The sequence below is a fragment of the Manis pentadactyla genome, chromosome 13, assembly GCF_030020395.1.
Source record: "Manis pentadactyla isolate mManPen7 chromosome 13, mManPen7.hap1, whole genome shotgun sequence".
In the NCBI taxonomy this organism is placed as follows: Eukaryota; Metazoa; Chordata; class Mammalia; order Pholidota; family Manidae; genus Manis; species Manis pentadactyla.
This window is the reverse complement of record NC_080031.1, coordinates 1,727,193-1,743,211: the sequence shown is the minus strand read 5'-3', so window position 1 is coordinate 1,743,211 and position 16,019 is coordinate 1,727,193. Positions and strand designations below refer to the sequence as shown.

At 44.1% G+C, this 16,019-nt stretch overlaps 1 protein-coding gene across 10 annotated transcripts in view; it reads left to right on the top strand.

Annotated features, from left to right (window-relative positions):
* The window catches only part of USP28 (ubiquitin specific peptidase 28), a 55,896-nt gene that overhangs the window by 33,305 nt on the left and 6,572 nt on the right, over positions 1–16,019 (top strand). For 5 of the 10 annotated variants that reach the window (XR_008993185.1, XM_057490301.1, XM_057490299.1 and 2 more), the window contains 12 exons: positions 23–102; positions 1,354–1,502; positions 3,214–3,341; positions 5,879–5,974; positions 6,658–6,837; positions 9,150–9,370; positions 10,288–10,358; positions 11,498–11,726; positions 13,491–13,685; positions 14,213–14,352; positions 14,519–14,698; positions 15,662–15,757. Coding sequence is in view for 9 of the 10 variants with exons in the window: in XM_057490301.1 (XP_057346284.1) it covers positions 23–102; positions 1,354–1,502; positions 3,214–3,341; positions 5,879–5,974; positions 6,658–6,837; positions 9,150–9,370; positions 10,288–10,358; positions 11,498–11,726; positions 13,491–13,685; positions 14,213–14,352; positions 14,519–14,698; positions 15,662–15,757 (1,765 nt within the window). In the remaining variant the exon portion in view is untranslated. The remainder of the gene's footprint in view (positions 1–22; positions 103–1,353; positions 1,503–3,213; positions 3,342–5,878; positions 5,975–6,657; positions 6,838–9,149; positions 9,371–10,287; positions 10,359–11,497; positions 11,727–13,490; positions 13,686–14,212; positions 14,353–14,518; positions 14,699–15,661; positions 15,758–16,019) is intronic. The other 5 variants (XM_057490300.1, XM_057490304.1, XM_057490303.1 and 2 more) reach the window with 5 other exon arrangements.

Below are 16,019 nucleotides of genomic sequence, written 5' to 3'. Positions count from 1 at the left end.
AATTGCCTCTTTTTTCCAAAAGCAGCAATCCCAGGAACAAATCGGAAAATCCAATGGTGCAGCTCTTCTATGGCACTTTCCTCACTGAAGGGATTCGTGAAGGTAAATCTCCACCTCTAGATGTGTCCGTTCTAGACTTGGGACTGACCATATCTGTACTACTGTGTCCCTCCTGGCCTCCCTGTCCAGCCCGCCCTTTGGGGACACAGTATAAGGAAAAGGCCGGAGAGTCAGAGAAATCCACGAGTGAACATTGGTTCTGCCTCTTAAAATGTGTGTAATCGTGGACGAACTGTGTGGGTTCCTGGACCCACAATCTCTTCGTCTGTAACATGGGCCCAGTGTTTAATCTCAGAGTTGTGTTAAATTGTATAATATTTACACAGCTTGGTCTAGTATTCATATCAGACACAGAGATATTACTCAGTTTTCTCTGTGTTGTTTTTCCCGATGTAATACCAGATTTCAAAAGGTTTCACTGAGTTAGACCACTGAACATACTTGTCTATTATAGAGGCTTATCTAAGCTGGATCTTGGACATGAAACTTATTTTTTAACTATGGACAATTTTTAAGCCCATATAAACAGAGCAGTACAGCCCCCTCCCATGAGCCCACATACCGTTACCATTAGCCAATGGCCAGTCATTCTGCATCTACCCCTCCATCTTCTTTTACCGTGCCCGTATTCTTTTTAAAACAATCCAGTACCACCATCACTCCAAAAAAAATAGCATTTCTTAATATCAAATATCCAAGTGTTCAAATTTCCAATTTGTTTCATAATTTTATATAGAGGAGGTGGGAGAGTGTATTTATTTTTATTTTGTTTTAATCAGGATCCATATGTGGATAATCTGTGATTGGCTGATTTATCTTTTAAGTTACTTTTCAAAACCTGTAGACCACCCCCACCCTTTTTTCCTTGAAATGTGTGTTTTCAGAAACCAGGTTGGTTGTCCTCTACCTGCTCATGTCTGAAATACTGCTCCTGGCATCTCCACACCAGAGCTGAGCATCCCCTTTGTCCCCTGTGTGTACCTGGGCGGCTGGATCCAGAGTTTGACCAGACTGAGTTGAGGCAGGGCTTTTTCGCAAGACTGATTCACTGTGGTGGGGTAGACCTTGGTCAGGAGGCACCTAACGTCTGGTTGTATCTTTTTGTGATGCTGGCAGTTGTGACTAAATGCCCAGATCCACAGGTTCACTGGCGGTCGCTCTGTGGGCTCAAGTGTGCTAACTAGTGCTCAGCAGGTTGCTGAGTTAGGAAGATATGGCCCCTGTGGTGCCAGAAAAAAGGCTTTAGAGAGCGGTTGGGATATCCTTTTAAAAGCCATCTGTCTCTTGGCCTAGGAAAGCCCTTCTGCAACACCGAGACCTTCGGCCAGTACCCCCTTCAGGTAAACGGTCATAGCAACTTGGACGAATGTCTGGAAGGGGCCATGGTAGAGGGTGACATGGAGCTGCCTCCTCCCGATGATTCAGTGAAGTACGAACAAGAGGTGAGTCGGTGTCTTTATTTGCTGTACCCGTGACAAAGCTGGCTGAGTAGTAGTGAGCTCCTCGGCAGACTGTTTTCTCATTGTGTTTTAATAACTTCACACTTAACAGAACTTGAACTGGTCTGAAGTCTCTCATGAGCTGATAGGAATTAGTGAGTCTTAGGGTTTGATAAACGAATTCTAAAGGCATGAATTTGCGTCAGGCATGTACAGACGGCCTGCTGCTCATGTTCTGAGTGTGCTTGGGTCTCTCCGTTGAAGCCTGCCCGCAGCGGAGCAGGGGCCCACTACCTCCGTGTTTTTGGAGGGCGGAAGTACAGCGATTAACTCCTGTGGTGCGCTGTTTAGGATGTTTTCCCTATTACACTATTTACTGTTCTCTGCTTTTTAAAGTTTTTCAGATGTAATATTTGGGTATTTTTGTGGGTTGGAAAGAAGGGGGAAGGGGAAGGGAGAGCAAGGGTAATTGGTAGCTCAGCACCCCAGCTGGGGTTAAAAATTAGTTCTGTTTGCAGTGTAATTGTCAGCAGCACAGCTTGACTTACCCTCCTTCAGCTTACACTTTGAAGCAAAACTGTGGCTTCTCTGAGTGCAACTCAGTAATTACGGCAGGAGAAAGAAGAGCTTCCTTGAGTTAAGCAGGGAGCCCAGTGTGAGCCTTGTCGGAGTGCGGGAGCTTTAGAGCTGCTTCCCAACCCCCCCACCCCCCGGGTTTGACAGGGAAAGGGCTCATCCTGACAGGCATGGCACATGTGACGTGGTACGTGCATGCTGTACAGAGGAGGAGTGTTCCTTAGCCACGTGGGTCTAGGGAGACCTTTATTCAAGAGTGAGAACTCTCTCTAAAAAATAGATTATCATGCCCGTTTTAATTTAGCTCAGGGGTAGTCACACAGGCTACCTGGGTTCACCTCACGCCCACAGGGGAATGTGACAAGCAGTGGCTGTTGGCACCTCTGGCAAAGTGAATATTTAAAGCTGTTCATACAGACTTCCAGCATACAGATGAATTGAACAGAAATACATCTCCTGGTTTAGCTTTTCCTCATCAAGGATCAGGGACAGTTCACGTCATTTTTTTATAAGTAGTGTTTTCCTTTTTGGAACTCAGGGTAACATTGTAGGTTGATTTAACTGGGTCCCTTTTGAGACATCTGTAAATTCTTGGAATTCAGATATTTTCTCAGAAACTTGAGAAGTCATAATCATGAGGCTAATTCAAGTTTTCTTTTTGGAAATAAAGGGGATTCAAATTATGCTTTAATAGACTATAAATAAGCTGTATAATACATGTACACATATTAGTCTTTTTAGTTGATTCAAGATAGTCTTCTGAGTTACGTGCTGCAACAATCAATTTCTAATTCTTTGTTATGTTCTAATTCTTTGAACCTCTTTTGAATACTGATGACTTAATGAATGAATTCCTGGTGCAGTTTGCATCTTTAAAGGGAGGATGATAGTTGAGTTAAATGCTGTTGATTGGCTCATAAATTTGTAATCTTGAGGAATGTTTAACCATATTCTCTAAGAGGGTAAGATTCTAAGTGGTCGTGTTAGTGTTTAAGATTTAAAAAAGCTCTGGTGTGAGTTTGATTTGAATATAAAGTCTGTACCAAAAGAAGAAAGTTTGATGAGGGATGTTTTAAATCTGGCTATTACTGTTTCCTAAAATTAACTTCTTTCTTCTACATTTCTATTCCTGACATAGCGTTGGTTTACAAAGCTACCTCCGGTGTTGACCTTTGAACTTTCAAGATTTGAGTTTAATCAATCCCTTGGTCAGCCAGAGAAAATTCACAATAAGCTGGAATTTCCTCAGATCATTTATATGGACAGGTGGGTGCTGGGCCGATCATCTCGGGGTGTTGCAGCAGTGGGGGTGAGCGTGTGCCAGGTGTACACATGTAGGACTCACTGGGAGGTCTTGGTAATGTGCCTCTTTGGGTTCAATGGTTCTGTGTGGGGCCAGGAGTGCATCTCCAAGGCATTCTCAGGGTGACGCTGGTGAAGCTTCTGACCTCTGGACCACAGCCTGAGTAGCTAGCCTGTTGGCAAACGCCCTGTTAATGTTGGGATGAGGGACAGCATGTGGAATAGCCACAGTGTTTTTCTTTGTAATCTGAATACTATTTGTATTCCTGGAAAAAAAAAGTTTTTGATAGACTTACAGTATTTTAAATCTTTTAAATTCTTAGGTATACAGCCAATGAGTTGTGACAAACCACTGTCAGTCAAGATACAGAAACAGTTCCATCACCCAAGAGGCTCTCTTGTACCCCGTTGCAGTTGTTCCTTCCCTGACCCCCAATCCCCTGGCGACCACTCACTTGTTTTCTGGCCCTGTAGTTTTGCCGTTTCTAGAAGGTCATATTACTGACATGAGTATTCAGTATATGCCCTGTGTGGCTGTCCTCTTTCACTGAGGATAATGTTTTTAGGATTTATCCATGTTGTTGCAGTGATTTGTTCCTTAGTACTATTGAATAGTATTCCTTTATGTGGATGTACCACAATATTTTTTCCATTTATCAGCTAATATACATTTCAGATGTATCCAGTTTGGGCTATTTCGAGTAAAGCTGCTATGAACATTCACATGAAAGTCTTGGTGTGGTTTTTAGTGCTTCTGGGTAAAATACCTATGTGTAAGATTGCTGGGTTGTATGAAAAGTGTATGTTTAACTTCATAAGAATTTCCAAATTGTTTTTTAAAGTGACCGTACACTTTCACATTCCTCCCAGCAGTCTGTGAGGGCTACATTTGCTCCAAATCCTCACCAGTGACTCGAATTACCAATCTTTCTAATTTTAGCTATTCTAATGGGTTTGTAGGAATATCTTGTTTTTATTTTGATTTATATTTCTCTGATAACTAATGATGTTGAACATCTTTTCATGTGCTTAATTGATGGTCATGCTTATATTTTTTTGGTGGAATGTTCAAATCTTTTGTCCATTTTTAATTGGGTTATTTTATTTATACTGAGTTGTAAGAAATCTTTATATATCTTGGATACAAATCCAGTGTTACCTGTCTGTGTTTGAATTTTCCATTTTCTTGCCAGTGTCTGTGGAAGAGCAGGGGATCTCAGTTTGGATGTGGTTTGATGTATCGCTTCCTCTTTTATAGTTTGTGCTTTTGTGCTCTAAGAAATCTTTGCCAACCCAAGGTCATAAAGGATTTCTTCTATTTTTTTTCTAGAAATTTTGTAATTTAAAACTCTTGAATTCATGTCTATGGCCCAACAGATTCTATTTTGTTTTATAGTATGAGATCAGGTGTTTTTCCTTTGTTTCTATTTTTTTCAGGAGGGGAAGGAGGCATGTGGATGTCCAGTCATCCCAGCACCATTTGCTGAAATGACTCTCCTTCCCCCCATTGAATTGTCTTTGTACATTTGTCAAAAATTAATTGAACATATACTTGTGGGTCTATTTGTGGAGTCTGTTCTGTTTATTGTCTTATCTTAAGCCAGTGCCACATTGTCTTGATTACTATAGGTTTATTGTAACTCTGGACATCAGAGAGTATCTATCCTTCAACTCTGTTCTTTTTTAAAGTTGTTTTGACTATTCTGGTCCTTTGTATTTCCACAAGTATTGAAATCAGCTTGTCAGTTTCTACCTAATAGGTATTGGGATTTTGACTCAATATATAGATCAATTTGGGGAAACTGACATCTTAATGATGCTTAACCCTTCAATCCACGAACATGATATAGCTCCATTTATTTAAGTCTTTGATAACTTCTCTCAACAGTGTTTTGTAATTTTTAGTGTACAGGGTTGCACGTCTTCTTACTAAAGCATTCATGCCTTAGATGTTATAATATTTTTTTACTCAACATTTGTTGTTTATGAGTATACAGAAATACAGTAGCTTTTTTCCTGTTTTTTTAAAATTGTCTTTGTATCTTTTGACCTTACTAAGTAAACTCACTGACTCTGATGCATTCTTGTAGATTTGTTGAGATTTTCTATGTAGACAATCATGTCATCTGTAGCTAAAGGCAGTTGTACTTCTTACTTTACTATTTATATGTGTATTTTCTTTCCTTCCTTCCTCCTTCCCTCCCCCTTTCCTCCTTTCCTTCCATTTTTCATTCTGTCCTTCCATCCATCTGTCCATCCACCATTGTACTTGCTGTGCCTCGGGTAAAACGCTGAGTAGAAGAGATGAGAGTGGGCATCCTTGCCCTGTCCCTGGTCTCAGGGAGAGAGCTTTTCAGTCATTAAGTATGATGTTAGCTGTGTGTTTCACAGGTGCCCTTTGTGTGATTGAGGAAGTTTCTTCGTATTCCTAGTTTGCTGAGACTTTGTGCCATTAATGCTTTTAAATATAAATTGTGTTGGTGGAATTATCATTTGCTTAGGTACATGTACAGAAGCAAAGAGCTCATCCGAAGTAAGAGAGAGTGCATTCGAAAGTCGAAGGAAGAAATAAAAGTTCTGCAGCAAAAATTGGAAAGGTGAGTGGTAGACACCTTACTCTTAGAAATGGATGTCAGAATATTGGTTATTATTAAGACAACTAATTATTTTGGTTACATATTGAAAATACTGATTTTTTACTAATCCCAGAGAGATCTTAGTGATTTATGGCTCGCCTATACTATTGAATGATTATATGAATGACAAGGTACTGAGGACCTTGCAAAAGAAAGCTTTGCCAATTTCCTTAAACTATGACCTTTCTTAACACTTACTTTCTCTCTCATTCTTAATTGCAAAAGTAGTTGATCTAAAGGGCAGCAAAGAAGAAACCCTTCAGTCTTAGTTCACCAAGATTATTTTCAGATCTGAGTACTGGCAATATAGCTCTCTTCATCTAAGTAACAGAATTTGCTTTTGTGACCAGAGCCTGATGTGATTAGACATCAAGGAAAAGAAAGCATGACTGGCATGATTTCAGTTAGGAGCCCGTCTGAAGTGTTTCCTGCCAGGCATAAACATTTAGGTTGTTACCAGTTTTTACTTTTGTAGTTGAGAGAATGTTTGCCCTAAGGTTTTTTGAGTAATGTATCAAATATTGTATAGCCTTTAGGAATAAGCCTCTGCAGGGACTCTGCACACCAAAAGAGACCCTTTGTCAGTGAGCCACAAAATACAAGACACACTTGGCCAGGAGAAGACCACTGTCTTTGCCTCATAGGTATGTGCAGTACGGCTCAGGCCCAGCTCGGTTCCCACTCCCAGACATGCTGAAATACGTCATTGAATTTGCTAGCACAAAACCTGCCTCAGAAAGTGCCGCACCTCGAAGTCATGCACGCATGCCGTTACCACTTTCTTCAGTGTACTGCCCGGGCTCTGACCTGACAGCCAAGGAAAGGTAATGAAAACAAGCTGTAAAATTGTATATGTGCATTTTAAAATTTAATTTGGACTACATACCTTCTTTCCACCTGATCAACACTCACCCCATGAGAGCCCAAGGGCAGTGAGTTCTTTGTCTGAAAGGGGAGGACTTGCTCACCCCTGTCAGTTGGGCAGGAGTTCATAATTCCCACCAGTGCACTCCCTTGCCTTGCCTGTAGGATGGTCGGGACGATTCCAGAGGCTTCTTGAACTGTCTGGAATGGTGTTCATCCTCCACCAGGGGCTTCAGAACCTTGTTTTGTACTAGCTGTGACTAGCTGCCCCTACAGGCCTTAGGAAACCTCAAGCACCCATCTTTTTCCCCACTCCTCCCCCATATTCTAAAACATCTCATTCTCCCATCTTCTGAGAAGGATGTGCCTATCTAAACATCAAAGAAAGACTTACTCATAAATAGAAAATTAAAACATGGGGAAGAACTGGCTAGAAGGTGAAGAGGACAGCCTGGAGGGGTTACCTAGTGAGGGGACAGGGAGGCCAGTCACGTGAGCCCTCAGATTCTGTTCCAGCTCAGCCACATGCTGTGACCCTCGTATCCTGGAGGAGCCCCTGGGGTCAGCTCAGATCAAATTGATGTGTGTGTCCTGCGATTAAATTCACTAGAACTCTTTTGAAAAAAAACAGCTAGACTTTTATGTTAAAAACCCAATCATTTCCCCAACCCTTCACCTCCCCCCATCCCCATTAATATTTATTCATCCATGTGTGAATGGAAATGTGTGTCTGGATAGAACACACCAAATGTGAAGAATGATTATTTCTAGGGGGTGGCATAAGCCTAGGGATGGGGGTTCTTTTACTTTTTACACCCTACTTATGTGTTTAGGGGTGTGTGTGTATATATATACACACGTGTGTGCACACACTGTCATATAACCATCACTCAGATCAAGATATCAAACATTCTCACTAATTTTTCCCCCTTCACCTATTGCACCCACCCCTCCATCCCCTGGCCTATGGCAACCACTAGTCTGTTCTCTATGAGTCTGTTTCAGCTTTGTTTGTTCATTTGTTTTGTGTTTTAGATTCCATGAAAGTGAAATCATATGATATTTGTCTTTCTCTGTGTGCCTTATTTCACTGAGCGTAATACCCTCTAGGTCCATCCATGTTGCTGCAAATGGCAGGGTTTCATTCTTTTTTTTGGCTGAGTAATATTCCATTGTGTGTGTGTACCACATCTTTTTTATCTATTCATCTATTAGTAGAAGTTTTTACTAGAATTTTCTCATATGCTTTATGAAATATAAATGGTTCTACTTTTTAAAAAAGTGGTTGTATAGGTTTATAATCACATAAAATAATATTGTCTGAGATGACTAGATTTTAAAGTTATGGGGTGTGTGTAATCTCTTCTGGGATTGAAATATCTGTTTAATGGGCTTATTTTTCCATAGGTGTGGGTCCTTAGGAAAGAGGTTTTCTTCGTTATTTTGTGTGTTTGAGGCGGGAGTCAGGGAATGAAGGCCTCTATTACATCAAAGCTGAAGCAAGTTCATATTCTTCAGTTTTGGTTTGAAATAGATAGCTAAGTACAGTTGGGAGCTAAGTATATCCTTGGCTAGTTGTCTCTGTGCAGTTTGCACTCTGTTAATTAGTAGATTAATTAACATTTACTTTACATACCTTACTCTCAGTTTACAGCACTGAATTTAACATCTACATTTTATAGCTGAGGATTAGATTACTCATCTGAGGCTGCTGACATTGCATTGGGTCTTCAGCTAAGGGTGGTAGAGCTGGATTGCCTGCCTTTAAGTCTGACTTCCTGTATGTACCCCTGTGACCTGATAGTTCATTTTTCTTGCTTCTGTGTATTTCATTTCTGGACGGACCGTATCAGTTTCGTCGGTTGCTTCTCGGGAACTCTGTAGTTGCGACCTTGATTCTTCCGGTCCCAGTCTTCCCTTTTCCCCTCCCCTTCTCCTCCCTTCTTCCTGAGAGGCAGTGCAAGTGCTTAGAGAGCATGAACCATAGACTCAGAGGGTCTGGGCTTCAATCCCTCTCCATCACTTACTGGCTGGGGGAACCTGGGAAAGTTGCTTCATTTGTCTAAACCTTAGGCTTGTGATATGGTAAAATGGGGAGAGTAATAGTATCTGCCTCATAGGCAAATGGTGTTAAATGAGATGGTGAATGTGGAGATTCCCTAAATCACAGCTGTGCCGTTCCACGGAGCAGCTTGCTCAGCACAGCACACTGACTTAGGCCAGGGCACGTTCCGAAAATTATCACATGGACATGGTTTTTGCCTTCCTTCAGTCCAAGTGAAGAAGGCTCTTCTCAGGGTGCTGGAAGCACCTGCTCTTCCTCTGAAGGTTCTCTGCACAAGCCCAGGACAGGGGTTCAGTCGCCCGCACCCTCCCGGGCTCCCATGGAAGTGCCTGCACACCCCGCCCCGCGGACTGTCACGGAGGAGGAGATGCATTTTGTGAGGACCTGTCTTCAGAGATGGAGGAGTGAGATTGAGCAAGATATACAAGGTCGGCTCCCCGAAACATGCCTACCCCATCCTCCCTTTCCTGTTTGGATGCTTGGGGGCTGGGTTTTCTGCCGTCGCCCTGCACTCTGTTCCTTTGGGGCATGTGGTCAGGCCTCTTTTGTAATTTCAGTTCCCTGTAGGATCGGTTCACATCGCCATGGTTCAGCTGTGGGAAGGTCCCTCCTAGATTCTCTCCTCAAAATTCCTGGGAATTCCTGGGAAGCTTAGACACTCAGGATCACCTTTGACTGGGATTTCTCTGTTATCTGCTGATTTCCCTTCCTGTACTTAATCTGGACTCTGGCTTCAGTTGACCCAAATTTAGAATTTAGCCTTCCTGGATAGCCACTTCTAAAAACCGTCTCAATATGGAGCATGCTCTGCTGGAGGTCAAGAGGCAGAGAATACTGGAGCAATGAGCAAGGTGCAGAAATGGATTGCCCGGCGTTCTGTTTGTAGAAGTCCTGTAGCCTTTTATCCTGCTCAGGCTTTCCCTCCTCCCCTTCCTTTCTCCTTTTAAGGGGAAATAAATACACACACACACTAAAAAAAAAAAAATGAAGTCCAGAGTCCTCTCACGTTGCTGCCTTTTGCTGCCTCCTCCTCCAGGTCCCATCTAGGGGACATAACACTTTATACCCAAGTGACCCGGCAGGGCTCTTTCTAAACAGGGCTGTTTCCTCTTTAAGAAGCTTTGGTGCCAACTCTAAGAGACCATGTTTTAAACCTTAATGTAATCATATTAAAGCAGAAGCCTTCATAACCTAAAGCACTAGCGACTTTACCACTGCAGGCTCCTCCTCGGCTCGTGGAGTGAAGCTAGTCGTCAGGACCGTGCACAGACGAGCGACACTGCTCAGCTGAGCTCCCTGTGGGACATGGAATGAAACCATTTTAACAACGTTCTTTTTTTAACAGATTTAAAGAATTGCATTGCAAGCACTACCCAGACTATTGAACAGATGTACTGTGACCCTCTCCTTTGCCAGGTAGGATGAAAATTGATGGGAAGGTAGTCAAGGCGTGTTCTAATAGTGAATGATACCAAGAAAATTAGACAATTTCCTTTGAAACCAAATGGGAACCTCCCTGTCATATGAGAATAAACTTAGGAAAGAAATAGGTGGTGTTCTGTTTCTTTATGTTAAGCTAAAACGAAGCACTATATCGCCTGCCAGCCATAGAACCTAAAACAGACATCTTTTGATTCTCTCCATGGTGTGTTTTCATACAATAGAAAGGTTTGCTGTCAAGTGCTAATACAAATTTCTCATAAAATGGTGATTTCAGCGGTGCAATGGGAAAAACCTGAACCAGGGCTCAGTTACCCCTCCTTTCTGAGCATAGGGACCATGATCCTGTGTGGCCCATTGTTTAGCAGCATGTTTTCCAGACTTATTTCTAACAGCTCCCAAAGGGAGGTGGGCAGGAAGAAATTGTTATTATCACATAAATTTTTGTTTAGAATTATATTCTGGGCATGGAGGGAAAAAGATACTCCAGTCAGGGGCGTGACCTCAGTGCCTTGTGTGTGAACCTCTGGAGAGCTGTCCCTGGGGCCAGTGGAAGCACTCTGCCTTTGCATGTCAGGAATGCAGCGTGTGAATCTCGGGTTTTTCCCGTTTTCTCTTTGGTGTATTTCAAAACTTCACCATCAGCAACAGCATGTCAAGGAACTGACTGTGCGTAAGTCCGACCCGCCTGTATGGCTCTTTGCTTTCCTCACCACTGCTGACTCCGTGCTGTGAACACCGCTCTCTTCTCTTCACGTTAGAGAGATGCTTTCCAAGAGTTGGAATGAGCATGTAGTTAAAAGGGTCTTCACCCTACGTAGTCGAATGAGTCCTTGCAAGAGGAAATATAGGGACCACGTGGCTGAAACAGAGATCTCTAGTTGAGCTGTCTAGTTTAAAAGTTCAGGAACTGGGACATAATTGGTAGATTCCAAGGCTGTGTTTTATTAGTTCCTATTGAATCAACAAGATGTTTTGATGTGAGCCCCATATCAGGTATCTGTATAAATAGTCAGTGTTCCTATGTCTGATATTGGGGATTTTGAGTTTTCCTACCTAAATGTTGTTAGGTACTCTGCTGAATCTAATGCGGGAACACGCCTTCTGATCTGCAGGTGCCTTATCGCTTGCATGCTGTTCTTGTTCACGAAGGACAAGCAAACGCTGGACACTACTGGGCCTATGTCTATGACCAACCCCGACAAGTCTGGCTCAAGTACAATGACACCTCTGTCACTGAATCTTCCTGGGAAGAACTTGAAAGAGATTCCTACGGGGGCCTGAGGAATGTCAGCGCTTACTGTCTGATGTACACTGACGACAGTCTGCCCCATTTCAGTGCAGGTACGAGCACCTTACACCTTAGTGGGAGCCAGAGGTGGGAGGGAGTTTGTACTCCACAGGGAAGGGAACAATGTTATAGTTTAAAAAAAATTTTTGAATTTATTATAAAGTAATAATTTAAAAAGTACCAATAGTACAAAAGAGATTAAAAAGGGAAAGTAAGTTGCTTTTCCACCTCCATCCTTGAACCTGACAAATATATCCATTCTTAGGTTTCTCATGTAGTAAGAAATGGTCTGTGCAGAAGCTAGAGCTTATTTATCAATGTCTCTCTCCCACCCCAAGTAGGATAGTTTTCCATTCTATTCTGCATCTTTTCCTTGAATTGTATATCTTAGCAATCTCTGTATTTTTGTAAATAGAACCAACTCATTCAGCATAATAATTGCATTGCATGGGGTATATACACAATGTATTAAACCAACCTTTTGTTGATAGACTTTTACGTTGTCTCTAGTTTTTACTTTTTTAGTGACATCTTTGTGCGCATATTTTTGCACATATGTAGTTGAAGTTTACAAGTGCATTTGCCTGAAAAATTTCATACTTCTTGTAATGCTGCCAATGCTAAGAGCAGTTGTAGTTACCATTTATATTGAAACTTTACTCTTTTCTGAAAGCTTTTGAACTCTTTCTCTAGTAATATAACTGTACAGGGAAGAGACAGGGTAGGACATCTTACCATCTGTGTTTCCCAGCTGAGGTTCTCGACTCATACAGACAGGAAATAAATGGCTGGCCCAAGGTTCAAACCCAGTTCTCACTCCAGATTCTGTGCTCTTTCCATTTACATTCTTCTTTCTTTTTTCCTTCCCATCCTCTGTGAGACGTCTACGATCATACAAGGTTTTTTCTTTTAATGTTCAAACCTCACTGTGTTGCACAAGTAAGAAACCATGTAAGGAACTTAACTGGGCAGCACGTTGTCTTTCTGACTCGCTGTTGACATTGGGGCTGGGGATGGAGGGGAATGATCACACGGCATCAGGTGACATTTGTAGTTGGGCATTTGCAGTGGGAAAGCTGGAGCCTGTGCTTGTGGCGGCTCCCAGTAGAAAGCGCCTTGTCACCACGTGTGTGGCTCACGCTGTTACAGAAACAGACAAGGGACACTGCCTTTTGTTCAGTGAAAAGACTAGTTAGTGGCGGCCAGTAAGGTGGTGCGCTGTGCTGCTGTAGGCCTCTTGTTTTGGTCACAGGGCTGGAAGTTACATTTAATACATCCTTGATATCTGCCATTTCTCATCAGAGCTTTTAATGAACCAGTGTTAGTGACCATCCAACCGTCCTGTCAGGTTGCTTTCTGATAGCACTTCCGTGTGTGAAATGTGGGCAGTGTGATGTCCTGGAATCCGTTTCTCAGCATCCCTAGATGGATAGTCTTATCAATGCCACACTGGTAAATCTGAGCTGAGATTTCTGCCAGGCATAATGATTTCCTGAATTTCTAAGAAATGTTTGGTCTGTTCTTACTGTTTTGCCATTACTGGCCTCCATTCTGAACCCTTGCTGTGATTCATTTCACTCATTCATTCATTCATCAGATACTCGGTGTGTGCCCACCCACGATCACACCAGGGGCTGCTATCGGTGTCCATAGACTGTTGGCCTTAACGTCAGTACTGCACATGGAGCACGTGTGTGTGTCATTAGGCGTAAGAACAAAGACAGTCTCATTGTCTTCCTTCCTGGAAAGGACATTCTGAATCCTCCTGACCTTCTGCCGGATGGCACCCCGTTTTCACTGTCTTCGCTGTTCCTCAGAGGCAGCCTTGGGTGAACTGGACCAGATGTCGGGAGAGGTGAAGGCCTTACCTGCTGAACTCAAGCATTACGTTCAGGAGGATAACTGGAAGTTCGAGCGGGAAGTAGAGGAGTGGGAAGGGGAGCAGTCGTGCAAAGTCCCTCAGATGGACTCCTCCCCCAGCTCGGCGTCTCAGGATCTCTCTGCTGCCCCAGGTATCTGAGAAGGATGCTCGGGCCGCGCCCCTTCAGCTCATGCCCTTCGGCTGGTCTCGGTGCCGCCAGTCTGCACAGCATGGTGCCAGTACGGCTGGTGTCGTGCAGCCTGATGGAGCAGCTGGTGGCTTTGGGGTATCCTACCTGCCGGGCGGGAGTGACGTCACGAACACTGCCTATTGTCCTTGACTCTGCAGTTTCCGCCTGTTTGCCAGGTTGTAGGAGAAACTGACCAGCAGGATTTTAGGTGGATGTTATTGAAAACCATTCCCCAAAGGTGCTATTCCCTGACAAGCACGTGGTGGTTCATAGGAAGCCTCTTGACATAAAGAGCTTCGGCAGGTGGGGACACAGGAAGTCTCACTGAGGTCCTCGCTGCCGTACGGTTTCTCCCAGTCACTAGTTTCTGGGCGGCGATGGCGTGGGTGTTCCTTCAGGGTCTGCCGGGAGAGGTGTGAGCTGAGCTGGGGTGCATTCTGCCTGCCTTCTGCAGAGGTTTCTGTGCTGATCTGTGCTGTTTCTGCCAGCATCCCCGGCGGCCCCTCCTCCTGGGGCTCGCTGCCTGTCGTCAGAGCACGCTGCGATCGCCAAGGAGCAGACTGCCCAGGCCATTGCCAACACAGCCCGTGCCTATGAGAGGAGTGGGGTGGAGGCAGCCCTAGGGGAGGTGAGTGCACCTGGGCGCCGCGTGCAGCAAGCGTGGGCTCTCAGCAGCTGTGGCCACAGTTTTCTCACATTTCTTTTATTTTGTGTCTCATTTAACCAATCCATCTGTATTTCTCCTGTTTTTTTTTCTCTCACTCTTTCTCTCCATCCTACTGCCACTACCTAAGGAAGCTGAGCCCGAAGAGCCCCTGCCCCCGGAGACAAACCTTGCAGAGCAGTCAGAGCAGCCCCCAGAGGCTAATGATGCCGAGTCCGCTGCCCGGCCTAATGCTGAGGTCTCTGAAGTGGAGGTTCCCAGTGTGGGAAGGCTTCTGGTTAGATCCGATGCAGATGCCTATGAGGAGGAGGTACAGACACGAGGGCAGGATTTAGCTGCTTGTTGTCAGTCCTGCTTCCTTCCCGCGTGCCTAAGTGTACTCTTTTAAGGTGTTTGGCAACAGTTAATATTTTCTCATTGAAACAAACAATGGACAAGAGGGCCACCCTGTTTTCACCTTAGTTACCAGTTTTTAAAAGATGGCCCTGCTCCCGCTGTGCACTGCCCCGGCGTGTATCTGCCGGGCACACGGGCCACTGCAGAGCCTTGGCGCCTCAGAATGGGGGAGTTTGCTTCCTGTTTTGGTAAAATAGCAACAAAAACTGCTCTTTAAGTTAGTGGCCTTTGTCTTTGGTAATATTAGTCCATTATTTTTCCTCCAAATGCAGATTTTTCAATGGTCTAGTGAACAAAACAAGTGTGCATTGAGGTTCTTTTAGTTCTGAAGCTCGGGAGGCGGCTGTAGATCCCACATCGCTGTCTCCTGTACGATTGTCCCTCCACATTCACCATCATGAATCCTGCCCCTCACACCTGTGGTTCTCCTGTGGGATATATATTTTTTTAGTCATTGAATTGTTTTCATTTTATAAAGCCATTTTTGTGTTTGCCCTAGTTTCCAGACTGTTTTAAATGTCCTGCTTACCCTTGTAAAACTCTGAAAGAGCTTTGTGTTTGGGATATACACCCAAACTTCAGAACTACTGTGGAAGTCTCAACTCAGGCCCCCCCAAGGGCTAGAATTTAACTTTTTAAACATTTAGCTGTGCCATTTGTGGGTGTTCTCAGACATCTCTGTTCATCTGCCACGCTGGAGGATGTAGGAAAAGCTGCCTGGACAGGCCTTGGCACGGTGTGCAGGGAAGGGGCCCTGAATGTCGTGGCACGGGTGCGTAAGGCCTGGCCTGCAGCCCGCATGCTTTCCTCTGCACAGTCTTCCTCTGAACCTCCTTCTCTCCTCCTTCTCTCTCTGTTCTGTGCCTTCCTGTGGCAGGTGATGCTGAGCCCTGCCATGCAAGGGGTCATCCTGGCCATAGCTAAAGCCCGCCAGACCTTCGACCGCGATGGGTCTGAAGCAGGGCTTATTAAGGTATCTCTGCTTTTTGAGTTCTATACCTTACACTCCAGATATCATAGTAATGGGGCAGTAATTCTGTTAGATAGGAAAAGTGGGGTTAAAATGTTTTCACTGGAGTAAAACAGAAAACTCCCTTTCCTGTCAGTGACGCACAGCCGTGCCCCAGCAGGGACTGCTCCTCTCTTTGGCCCTGGTGCCTGGGCAAGCGGTCCAGTTCTGTTCCCGAGCCTGGAGCTTGGTATTCTTAGGGGATGCCCGTTGCTGCAGGTGTGAG